The sequence below is a fragment of the Stigmatopora nigra genome, chromosome 8, assembly GCF_051989575.1.
Source record: "Stigmatopora nigra isolate UIUO_SnigA chromosome 8, RoL_Snig_1.1, whole genome shotgun sequence".
Lineage (NCBI taxonomy): Eukaryota > Metazoa > Chordata > Actinopteri > Syngnathiformes > Syngnathidae > Stigmatopora > Stigmatopora nigra.
In genome coordinates this window covers 12,972,036-12,984,520 of record NC_135515.1, presented here as the reverse complement: position 1 = coordinate 12,984,520, position 12,485 = coordinate 12,972,036, and the positions used below count along the sequence as shown (strand labels likewise).

The 12,485-nt window shown below is 40.2% G+C and overlaps 2 protein-coding genes across 7 annotated transcripts in view; one reads left to right on the top strand and one right to left on the bottom strand.

The window, feature by feature from the left end:
* The window catches only part of kbtbd3 (kelch repeat and BTB (POZ) domain containing 3), a 32,739-nt gene extending 20,691 nt beyond the window's left edge, over nucleotides 1–12,048 (top strand). For 3 of the 6 annotated variants that reach the window (XM_077722667.1, XM_077722664.1, XM_077722666.1), the window contains one exon: nucleotides 87–443. In XM_077722667.1, coding sequence (XP_077578793.1) covers nucleotides 87–233 — 147 coding nt within the window. In that variant the 3' untranslated portion in view covers nucleotides 234–443. Of the gene's footprint in view, nucleotides 1–86; nucleotides 444–1,477; nucleotides 1,600–6,439; nucleotides 7,330–11,122 lie in introns of those variants that run through there. The other 3 variants (XR_013327118.1, XR_013327117.1, XM_077722665.1) reach the window with 3 other exon arrangements.
* sln (sarcolipin) lies at nucleotides 4,735–5,992 on the bottom strand. The gene is made up of 2 exons (XM_077722668.1): nucleotides 5,837–5,992; nucleotides 4,735–5,683 (listed from the first exon to the last, which is right to left on the bottom strand). The coding sequence occupies exons 1-2, from the start codon at nucleotides 5,859–5,861 to the stop codon at nucleotides 5,457–5,459; spliced, it is 252 nt and encodes an 83-aa protein (XP_077578794.1). The 5' UTR covers nucleotides 5,862–5,992; the 3' UTR covers nucleotides 4,735–5,456.
* Nucleotides 12,049–12,485: the final 437 nt, after the last annotated feature.

Genomic DNA, 12,485 nt, shown 5'->3' with positions numbered 1-12,485 from the left:
TTAACAGTGTCTTCTTTGGCTGGTGTGACTTATAATCGGGTGTTACTCATAGTCCGAAAAATATGGTAATTTGTTTTCCTACATAGGTATACCACAGTGACAGGAGTCAATGGGAGGAAGTGGCGCCAATGCCAAGAGCAATGACAGAATTCCACTGTCAACTCATCAGTTTTAAAAGGCATACAAACCCATGGAGTGACATAGAATATTCTGACAGGCTGCAAGACTCATGAAATACTGTGCTTTATTGAAAACGTAAGCAAATTGCCGATTGTAGATGATCATTAACATCACATAAACTCCAAAACATCATCTTCCCATTTCCATGCTTTCAAGATACCGAATCAATTTGTTTTGTATATGCATCATAAACAAAAACCAGGTCTTAATCTTTGGTATGAAGAAGCATTGCTAAGCAGAAGAATATTCTATCCTTCCTTAATGGCTGTGTGTTAATAAATATGTGTATATATATATATATATATATATATATATATATATATATATATATATATATATATATATATATATATATATATATATATATATATATATATATATATATATATATATATATATATATATATATATATATATATATATATATACATACAATTCAGCAACACACTTATTTATTTATATATTTATTCATGTATTTATTTATTAACTTACTTATTACATATCTATTTATGTCTTATTACATATCTATTAATGCCTTTCCTATTTCCGCATCCTCACCGTCTTGCTACCTTGACAATGAAATTTCCCGAATACGGGATGAATAAAGTTATCCAATCCAATGTTATCTGTCTTATAATATACAGTATATATGATCCATATTTTTGTATAACGAATGTGTACCGATTATCCTCACTTATTGTAGTTTGCTGGTCAGGTGGAACTTAACAGTGGCGGTCCGTGCATTTTCTAGTAGCGCCTTCTAACGGAATCAATCCAACCCTCAAAAACTATTTTATGGCTATAAAACCTCTACTGCAGCGACAGCTGTGAGACATAAAAAATCCTCAATAACAACCTCGTACTATTGAAATATTATTTAGGAATATCGCCATATTTTACTCACCAAAAATCCTTTTTAACTGTACGCCAGTCAATTTTTGAAATCGCCAATAAGCCCTTTATAAGGCATGGTGGTGACAAATTATGGGAAAAATACTTCCTCAAATGAAAATTTTTGATCAGATTGCAGCACTCCAAATGTCAAACTTGACATGGAGGAACAAATAATCTGCTCTGCGAAATTGAATTTTTATTGAATTGAAAATTAAAGATAAAAAAGGATGAAGAAAAGATTATTGCAAGTGCATAGAAAAGAAAGTGTAGGAAAAGCAGTGGAAGGGGTGACAGAGAAAGAGGCAGAGAGAGAGAGCAAGAGAGCGAGAGAGAGATTAAATAAAAAATCTTTAAGGAAATGCATTGAATTGGTTTAGCAGAGTGAGACTGTGCTTCTCAACAGGAAACGGACCAACGATGGTGCGAGGTGGTGCCTTAAAGTGGGAACGTCCATACCAAGCATTGCTGACCAACCAACAGACGCGAAAATAGCCGAGATGGGGATGTGGGTCCACGTTTTGCACAGTAAGAAGGTTCTCTCAGTTGAAACGTTTGAGGAGACTGGTGTGATAAACTTTCTGACGTAATAAAACGAAACGGCAACCACTCCAATATTGATTGGAAAGATTATTGCTAAGCAAGCAATGCCATATAACCATAGGGAACTCTTTTATTGTGTGTTATTGTCTCCATATGCAAAAAAGGTGAAAGCGTTTTAATTAAGACTAAACCTTTTACAAAGGGTTAAAATAAACGATCAGAAAAAGAGAAACTACAATGGAAGGAGCCACTCAACACAAGAACGGCTTCTATGCAAACAAGACATGCGTTTCATGATCATTGTTTGAAGTGTTTGTCAAATTGAGCCATGTGAGAAACCATGTCTCAAGAGGAGGGATAGTATAGTCCCAGAGGTTTCCAAACCTACTTTAAAAAAAATTGCAGAAACTGTCTTCAAGTTCGAAATATGGATTTCAACGAGCTGAACCAAGGTGGCGTATACAGGTACTGTCTGGTGGTCATTGACCAAGTGGGTTGAGATATGTCCATCCAAGGAAGCAGACGTCACGGCAGTCGCAAAAGCCTTATGTAAAATGATCATTCCAAGCCATGGAATACCACGAGTCATTTGGAGTGGTGCTCGCTTCGTCAGCCACGTGATCCGACCTATGAGACGGCATCTTGGACTCGATCTGAGAAATCATTATGCCTGCCGCCCCCAAAGTGCTGGACTCATTGAAAGAACCAACGGAACAGAAAGAGTCAGACTGGTAGTGGAGGAGACTTGAAAAACAGATTCTCTCACTCAGTGGTTATGCAAAATGTTCCAAGAAAGAATTGTGATAAATGCAAATGATACTGCCAACATCTTCTCGATCTCCCACACAGGAGGTCCTGTCCCCAGGCGACCAGGCACTCGTCAAGATGATAAGAAGAAAGTGCTGGTCATCTCCACGTGGGGAAGGACCTCACCGTGTGATTTTTACCGCTAACTTCACCAAGTTGGCCACCACGGTCAAAACTGATGAACGAGTGTCAGAGCTCACAACCAGGATCCGGTGTCTGGCTCGGATGTGCCCCTCAAATACAAACACTGGTCAGTCTCCTCCAAAATCCCAATGGCTCTGCTCCCCTGGGTGGGAGTGGCAAGAAACACCCTGCGTCTGGAGACCATTGACTGCGGGTTCCACGCCTGAGTCGGCACATCAGTCTGGCTGCGGCGTTAAAATAACATTTAACCATTTGATGCCTGTATTTGAATTTAAATATACTCGTCAACTTTTCATGGTGGATATATTCAATAAATTTGCGCACCAAGGATGGCCATAAGAAATTGAAAAAGTTGTCCGGCCTGGCGTCAGGGTCTTCTAACCTCCCGTTCACCGGCGACTGGTGGATCCCGACTTCCGGGTAGCCGCCATGGCCCAGGTGATTGTCCAGCGCTGCACTGCTCTTGACGGAGTGGCCGCCCAGCGAGGAGGTGTGTGTGCCGTGGTGGGACACTCGTGCTGCGCTTTCATCCCTGCCGGCACGTCCTGCTTGGTCCTTGATGCCCTGCAGGCTATGAGGAATATGCGGAGCGCTGTGACCGGATATCCGGTTCCATAACGAGGATGGCTTGACTGGTTTCTCTTGGGCTCATGGACACCGACTCTTTTGAAAGCCCTAGTACCATTTGTAACTTGTACTGCTCTCGTGCGTGTTATCCTAACGTGTTGTTTACCCTGCTTCTGAGCTTTGATCAAATGTACCATGAATGCCACACTCGAACGTACCATGATTGTTGAAACCCAGCTAATCCTAACTCATATACACATGCAACAATCCATACCCCAGTCTGACCCTGATGTTGCGCTATTGTCTAACACTGATTAATATGTCTTTCCTATTCTGAGACGCCAGACCATGAGGCGATTGTCCCCAACGGGAGGGCAAGGAAGCAATTTTCCCTCAAGTTTTCGCCCCCTTCTGTCCGGTCTAAACTCCAGTTCAAAATCATTTGTGAAGAAACAAAGTTCCAATGTTTTTATACTTACAACAGGAGGGAATTGTAAGATAACATTAAGATAAAATGACAACGTTGCTTTGCAATTGCTTGTTCATGTTGTATCAGTTTTTGTGAGTATAGAAACATCGTTGTCATAAGAAACTTTCCCCGAGTTTGGTCGTTGTCATGGAGACTTTAAACTGATTAACCGGACTTTGCCCAATGTTTGGTTGTTGCCATGGAGACCTGTCACTGATTAATCAGACTTTGCCCAGAGTTTTGTCGTTGTCATAGAAACCATACTATGCCCTGTTTTCCTATATAAAGACTGACCCAATGTTCATTTAGGGGAGAATTGCGAGGACGACAGACTGTGAGCGGTTCACAGCTGTTTGAGCATTCTCCCCCATCCTGCCGTCCGGTAATAAACCTATTTCCTATTCAATTGATTTCACTCTTTCTGAACCTGCTCCTGAAGTTGTATTTTCAGATCTATCAGCAAGCACAAGAGGGGAAAGCATAGGCGAGTCATTAGTCGTAGAAGGAAGGTCGATAGCCGTGAAGTCAGTCGTGAAGTCCAGAGTGGAGGGTACATGGGCGCAGGCGAAGTCGTTGTATGTCGTCTGTGATCAGTAGTCGTGTGGCTGAACGTGGTCAGAATCCTGGGAGCAAAACAAGAGGTCGTATATCAATAAAGGCAGGCAAGGAGACAACGTGAAAGAGTACCCAACAGTGAATTGATGAGACGATCCAGCGGCGTGGTCATATTCCTGATGGCTTCACATACTCCTCACTGGCTAATGACTCACACCTGGAAGCGCTCGAGTCATTAGGGGCTGGGTCTGTGATTGGATGACAGGCGCAACCAGCCACCAGTCTGGTCTGGGGCCTGACAAACTGTCAAAATTTAATTAAATTTAATTAATTTATTCTACACATTTTCACAGCTTTGGAAAACAATAAGAATGTTTGTCCTCATACAGAAACCATGTTAAAACAAGAAAAATATATTTGCCTCCTACATCTTTTTGCATTTTGCAAAAAAAAGCTTGAGAAAGCACTAAATTGCCACAGATTGCTGACCTCCGTAATAGGCCAAGCCTCTTAAGCACATATGCTGACTCAGCCAAAACAGTTATATTTGCTACTTATTTTACACGACGCCACAAAGGTGTGATGCTACCACCATATAATTTAATTTTATTCATACAAAGACATTGCTATGAGACTAAGCTGATGGTGTAAACTTACCATTTTATCTGTTGTGCCCTCCCATTGCTCTTGACCAGTTCCTTCTAAATGCATACTTTCTCATCCAGTCAAATAATAAATGAACCCGTAACATCCTGCAACTTTGCGTGATTCTCATATGCCCTGAAACACATACTTGACCTTAAAAAACATCAACCATGGTGTGTAAATTCAGCAAGAAATGAGCAACAACCTTTTTTACATTCTTTTTAAAATAATCTGTAAAACAGAATTATAAAGTAGGACATACAAACAGATATAAATGGGTGAATGCATAAAATCATCTGTCATCTGATTATTGATGACACAACATTGTTTGAACAAATGGACACAATGAATTTGCATGGTGTAAAGAATGAAAAAGAGATGGCTGTGTGGTTTATAAATTTCTTTTTAACGTCCTCTCACTGCTGGAAATATCTTTTAAAGTTTTTATATCTGACTTCTGAAGTTACTAAAGCCTTCTTATAATACTAGAACAGCATACCCCTGATAGGTTAACTGCATCAAAATTGCAGCCTTGCCATAGATTGAAACACTACATCAGTGACCTGATCTTAAAAGAGCATCAGAACCCATGACTTCATTAAACCCCTCCCATCTCCTCCAACAGGAGATTGGAGGAAATGTTCCAATCCACATGTTAGTCCTGATATGTTTTGACCAGCAGCCACATCAAAAGTACAGTGATTAAGACAATCATAAAGTTGAGGAAAAGTTCCTGCACCGAGCGATCCATGGCAGCGTGCGGAAAGAGGCAGTGGTGGGAGGCAGCGACTGTTGGACTACACCGGACAGATGGCAAAATAGAAGTAGTTGAGGTGAAGACGGACGGGCTGGATGAATAATTGCTCCTGTCTGATGCCACACCTGAAAGCAAAACAGAAAAGTAGAGTTCTTACATTGCTATTGTACGTCATTTTCACCAATCATCACTTTACACAAACCCAGATATAATTCACTCAACCTTAAGAAAGAAAAAAATATTTTTCACATCACTTTGAGCTTAAAGTGGTTTATTACCTTTTCCTTGCTCTGCTCTCAACATAAACAGGAAAACGTGTAAGGTAGAGCCCCAGAAATGCAGCTTGTCTTTCGTCTGAAAATGTCTATCAAGCAAGCCACTTCTTTAGTTTTCGTCTCTCTTGTCTATCTCCAGCTTTCTGCTCTCACGGGGGGCCGGGTCAGCCAATAAAGTAGTCAACCCCAGTGGACCGCCCCATAGTTCACATGCAAACAAAATGATGTCACACACATTTTTAAATGAACAACCAATCAAGTGTTATTTTCCATAATCTGGTATGAGTCTATCTCTTATGCATAACCATAAAAAGCCTCTAGGTTATTTTTAGTACATTATTGTAGATACAATGTGGATTACAATTGCTTCGAACACAATGCATGTGTCATCTCTTGTTTAGAGGCATGTGTAACAGTATAGGGGTGAAGCTATGCACAGTATGAATAGAATGTAATTGACTCATGAAAATAAAAAAAAAACATTGAAGGCTTCTAAATTGAGTACAAATAAAGCTTCAATTTATCATGGTGGCATGTATTTAATGGACACAACACCAAACATCCACTCCATTGTGTCTTCTCATCTCATTTTCTGAACTGCTTTAGTGTTTGGTGCTGGAGCCTATCCCAGCTGACCCCGGGCCAGAGGCGGTGACGAGCTGATTGCAGGGCACAAGGAGACGGCGTGACCGGTCTTTTGGTCACCGGTCTTTTGGTCTCCAGTCAAATGTACTTAGATATTAAACAGTACTTAGAGATTAAACTCTCTCTCTCTTAGGTATTAAACTCTCTTTCTCAGATATAGAACTCTCTCTCATTAATATAATTTTGAGAGCTGGTTTCAACAGTAAACTATCTGTCACCATTTGACTGGTGACCAAAAGACCGGCGACCAAAAGGGACCAAAAGACCGGTGACCAAAAGGGACCAAAACACCGGCGACCAAAAGGGACCAAAAGACCGGCGACCCATAACAAGGGCAATTTAGAGTGTCCAATCAGCTTACTTTGCATGTTTTCAGAATGTGGGATGAAGCTGAGGTACCCGAAGGAAACCCACGCAGGCCCACACAGAACATGCGAACTCCACACAGGTGGACGTGACCTGGATTTGAACCCAGGACCCCAGAGTTGTGAGGCCGACGAGCTAAACAGTCGCTTCTCAGGGCCGCCCCCTGGTAAATCAATTTACATGATAAAATCAGGTCTTAATAGTTGGCCATGTTATCGTGTGGCAAAATCTTTCTAGTGGCCTCGGTATCACTGAAAGGTCAGAAAACCCTTTATTGTATCTTATAGCCCATTGTTATTGTAAAAGTGTCAAATCTATGTGTAAAATCATGAATTATATCATCAACAGTTAAACAATTTAATGGAATCTGGTGTGACGTGCATTGTCGAGAAAGTTGTTATAACTGAGAGTTTCAAGATTTTGGGATGAATCCAGATTAAATTTTTTTCCCACCAAAACTAATAGATTGGATCATTATTGATTCTGAATGTAGGTCATATTATTGTATTTTGTGTAAACTGTTTAAAAACAAAACTCCCACACACGACCTGCATTTGTTTGAGCTTTTCTAAAGTATATATCGTGATCAGGTCCCAAGTGATTTTTACAGCGACTGTTTATTTTCCAATTCTGCATTACTCCTCTTCTTTGCTGCTCCCAAGAAGGAATGTATCAGTGAGCCAACAGACCTCTTTGCTCATCTCACACTTGACAGCTGTTAAGATTGGCATTATCTCCAAAATGGTGCTAAACCCCACGACACACACACCTCCTGTGCACACTTTGGGTCACGGCAGGACAAAGTGTGGTTGAGTAGTTCTATCTTGAACCTTTCCATAACAAGCCATTCCCGAGGGTTTTAACAGATCAAAATGGCTGCCATTGTATCACGCACAATTCTGCCAACGTGTGACAAGTAGTTGTTTGACCCAGGGATTCCCAATGGGAGGCTGAGGTCTGCAGACAGGATAGAGCACAGAGTACCCTAACAGCTGTCTATGTTATGTGTTGGATAGAAACATGTCGGCAGGGTTACTCTTGAAAGCTGTGGTGACAGAGAAGTGTCAACGGCATACCCTCATACTTTCAGGGGCATATTGTATGCAGTACATTGCTGCAGTGTATGTGCCATGTACGGTATATTCTTCTTATGTGCAAAGTAAACAAAAATTCAAGATGGGTGATATGCAAAATTCTTCTTTCTGAGCTTTAAAAATACTGACAAAGTATTGTTCTGAGTCTCTTCTGTCTATAGATGGGAGTTGTTGAAACTGTCGATCCCACATACTACCCCCATCTTTTATGCATACCACCTCCCCCGCTCTAATGTGTGTTGTTCAGTCACCCCCATCGAATCCAGGAAACATATCTCCTCCTCAAAAGACGTAAAAGTCTTAATTTTTCCCCAAAATTTATAGTAGGCCTTATTACGCAGGACGCCTAATGGATGTTTGAGCAAAACAGGCCTAATTTCTAAGGAGCCCCACAGCTACTCTTGACATTGATGAGAGTACACTTTTTTTTTTCATTGAAAAAGAACTTGCTAGATGATCATTTTGGATACATACACTCTTAAGATGGTTGGCCGTTGAGTTTTAGCCAAATGTTGCACTTTTATTTCATTTTAACCACGATCTGAATAATTTTCATAACTTAAAAAAACCCTCCAGCAATGATTTACAGAAATGGTGACAATTTATTCCAAGTGGAGAACAAGCCAACGAGCAGGCCATACATGAGAGGTCAAACCTGGTCCCACAGTCCAGGCTTCGAAGGACCAAAATGATAGATCTACCAATTAGTATTTCCAAGATCAATTTTCCATAATGGAGGCATCTGAGATCATATGTTTTAATTCTTGCAAGAAGAGAATTCTTCCACACGCGCCTCCGGTCAGATGACTGTGAAGACCCCGGTGTCCCTTTTGCTAATATATTCATAAGATTTAAACAACATGCATAACAGAAGTCTAAAAAATATTCAGAGTCTCATAACAATTAGTGTCAGTTCTCAAAACTATTGTAGGTCTGTTGAAATTTCCCGAGAGAGAATTGATGCGGACCATCTTGAGAAGCCACGTTTCCCAAAACAAATCCACAGTACCCAAGAGTTTGTTGTTGAACCACAGTCTCGAGAAGTCCAGGTGTGAAAGAGAAGGGACCACCAAAGGTGTTTTGGTTAACTTTGGAGCGAGCACTTCTTTTGCAAGAGATGTATTAAAATGCTTTGTATTAATGTCACATTTATAATAATGATGAACCTAACATTCCTAATAAGCAAAGCATTCCTATATGTAATGTTTTATACACAAAATAAGGCAAAGCGTTCTTCATTGCAAGCACATATATATTAATGATTATATTACAAGCAAATATATAATAATGACAAACCTAACAATAAGCATCCAGGTAAGTGACACATTTGAAGGAATTGTTTACCATACATAGTCCTACTTAAGCTCCCCACCCCCGGTGTATAAGCTGCATCCTTAAACTTGCCTTAAAATAATTGAATTTTACAAATTCTCGCGTATAAGCGGCATCCTTAAAATTGCCTTAAAATCATTGAATTTTACAATTTCTCGCATTTAAGCCTCCCCTGATTTACAATTTTCACCTCTATATTCATGGTTTTAAAAGGGAGTACAAATGTTACTTTGAAGGGAAAATCATCGCACATGATATTTCTGAGATATTGTAGGAATCAAAAGCACATAATTAGCATAAATATCATAAGGAATCAATTCATCCCTGCAAAACAGAAAATAACCAACAAATAGTAAGTGTTATTTTGCCGACATCTACTGGTGAAAAAGAGTACAGGAAGTCTTGTGCGCATATATTCAGTCTTTTTTTTAGTTACAAACAAACTTGGGCAGGTTTGGAACGAGAAAGATCGTGAGTTCACCCTTTTGATTTCTCTCTCCGTGAAGTGTGATAATTTGAATTAGTATTATCACTGTGGTAGTATTAACAGTTTTCAGTCTGGGACCAACTTACGGTGAAAATAATAGTTTTTGGTCTGGGACCAACTTGCGTAGAACATTATAGTATGTCCGTAGAAAATTATAGATTTTGATCAGGGACCAACGTAAGTAGAACAAGAATAAGTCAGAGACTTATAGTCTTGGTCTGTTAATAGAGTCAGGGACTCAGGATTTTCGAGGTCTAGACCGACTTAGGTAGAACATGATTGTTTGTGGTCCGGATCGATGTAGGTAGGACATGAATGTTTGTGGTCCGGACCGATGTAGGTAGAACATGAATGTTTGTGGTTTAGACCGACGTAGGTAGAACGTGAATGTCTGCGGTCTGAACCGACGTAGGTAGAACATGAATGTCTGCGGTCTGAACCGACGTAGGTAGAGCATGAATGTTTGTGGTTTAGACCGACGTAGGTAGAACGTGAATGTCTGTGGTCTGAACCGATGTAGGTAGAACATGAATGTTTGTGGTCTAGACCGACGTAGGTAGAACATATAGAGTTAAGGACTCCGCCAAGAGACAAAGTCAGGGACTTGTGGTCTTGGTGTGTTCAGAAATATTGGGTGAATCACAAAGTATTGAGATCAATTTGATATATTTATAATTCAATTGTTGTTTAAACTATTAAGTGAGTGATTAATATGGAAGATGGGTTTGTTTCCGGACTGCAGAATGGAGATCGGAGGGTTGCTAGATGCGGGGTATGCGCGGATGTGTAGTGTGGGGAGTTGCCTGTCTGTGTCTCCCGCAATGGGTGGAGGCATGGTTTCTGTACCAATTTGAAGGATGTGTGAAGGGTTTGATGGGCGTAGAAGGGGAATTGTTGAAAAGATTTTAGTGAGGAAATAGAAGTTTTGTAAGCATGAAGAAAATATTATTGCAAGTGCATCGAAAAGAAAGTGAGAAAAGCAGCTGAAGGTGTGCAGAGAGTTAACTTGAGGAGAGTAGATTTGAGTTAAAATATTTTGTGTGCAGAGTGTTGCTACAGAAAATGGCTCTTATCTTAAGTAAACAGTGTCTCCTTGGTGGGGGTGAGATGAGTCAATAGGAATTCAGCAGGTAAATTTAGCTATCCTTGGGTGGTTAGCAATAGAGGGGTGATTTGCGAATTAGACCTTAAGTATTAAGAATTATTTGGTTGTTAATGATATCAAAGAAGAAAAGGACAATGCAAAAATGGGATTCATCCAAATTATTAGGTAGAGTGTACCTGGCTGGATTATGCAAAATGTTCCAAGAAAGAACTGTGATAAATGCAAATGATCTGTCAACATCTTCTTTGTCTCCCACACAGGAGGTCCTGTCGCCTGGGGACAAGTTTAAGAAGCCCAGACAATCCCAGAACTTTAACATCCAATTGTGATCCATTTTGTGCCAAAATCATCTCCCTGTACCCAATCATTAAGACAGAAAAGCAGCAAAATCACAAAATGAGCAAGAGTGGACGGAGCTACCGATGCCGACTGCCACTTGAACGGCGCCATCTTGGTTGCGGTAGCTAAAACGGATACAATTTCAAGCATAAGAGTGTCTATATGATAACAACGTTTGTAACAATTGAATCAAGTTTTTCCTTTCATTTTTAATGCATGTGCAGTACGCCGTACAGTAAAATATATGCCTTTTTATACCACATAAATCATAGTGGAGTAGAGATTGGCATATCTGCCCTAAATATACAGTGAACCAATTCATTTTCATTTTCTGAGCCCCTTATCCGCACAAGGGTGAGAATTAATAAAGTCCAGACACTCACAGAACTTTAGTGCTTCTGTTGTACCCGCGATTTTTCACGGGTAGAAGTATTTCGCCTTTAAAAGACGGGTGAAATAATCAGACAGGTCCTTTGTTGTATTTCAAACCAACTTTAGTTATATCAAAGCAATTCACACAAAACATAATATACAATAACACTCAAATATATACATAGTAACATATTAACAACCCGTCATAATCCAAAGCAATGTACTTGCTGCATAAACGATTATAACTTATGAGTATTGTAACTTGTTACCTTTTGTTCAGGCCGTCATATACTGCATACTTATTATGCTACCCTTATAACGGCGGCCGAAAGTAGCCTGCTGTAAACAATGCACCCGAGACTCGCACATTCACGCACACACATAAAAAAAAGTAAACAACCAGCGGTCGAAGGTAGCTCGCTTTAAACAATACCCGAGACTCGCACATTTACTCGCACACATGAAAAAGTAAATAACCAGCGGCCGAAGGTAGCTTGCTGTAAACAATACCCGAGACTCGCACATTTACGCGCACACATAAAAAAGTAAACAAGCATCACTAAGCATTACGTTCTTTCTCACATGCAACTATTGCCTCTTGCACATCTCACACTCAATCGTTATTCAAAACAAAACAACATACCTTTAAAAGACGGGTGAAATAATCAGACAGGTCCTTTGTTGTATTTCAAACCAACTTAGAGAAATGTCTGAATAGCCCGTTATTATACTATACCAAGGTCTATGACCATTGGTTAATCACTGCGTGACTTGCGCGTGCCCATTACGTCATCGCCGTGTGTTTAACGCAGTGATTTTCAAACTTTTTTGGCCACCGCCCCCTTCACCGCCGGGCCAAAATGCCAACGCCCCCCTCTTTACCCCTTTCCAACGAACGAAGCTTAAATAAAT

What these genes read in the sequence shown, in the direction of transcription:
- sln (XM_077722668.1), bottom strand. Translation starts at nt 5,861, where the DNA reads ATGTTGAGAGCAGAGCAAGGAAAAG. An exon ending in GAGAGCAGAGCAAGGAAAAG is followed by an intron (nt 5,684 to 5,836) that starts GTAATAAACCAC and finishes TTTTGCTTTCAG; the next exon opens with GTGTGGCATCAGACAGGAGC.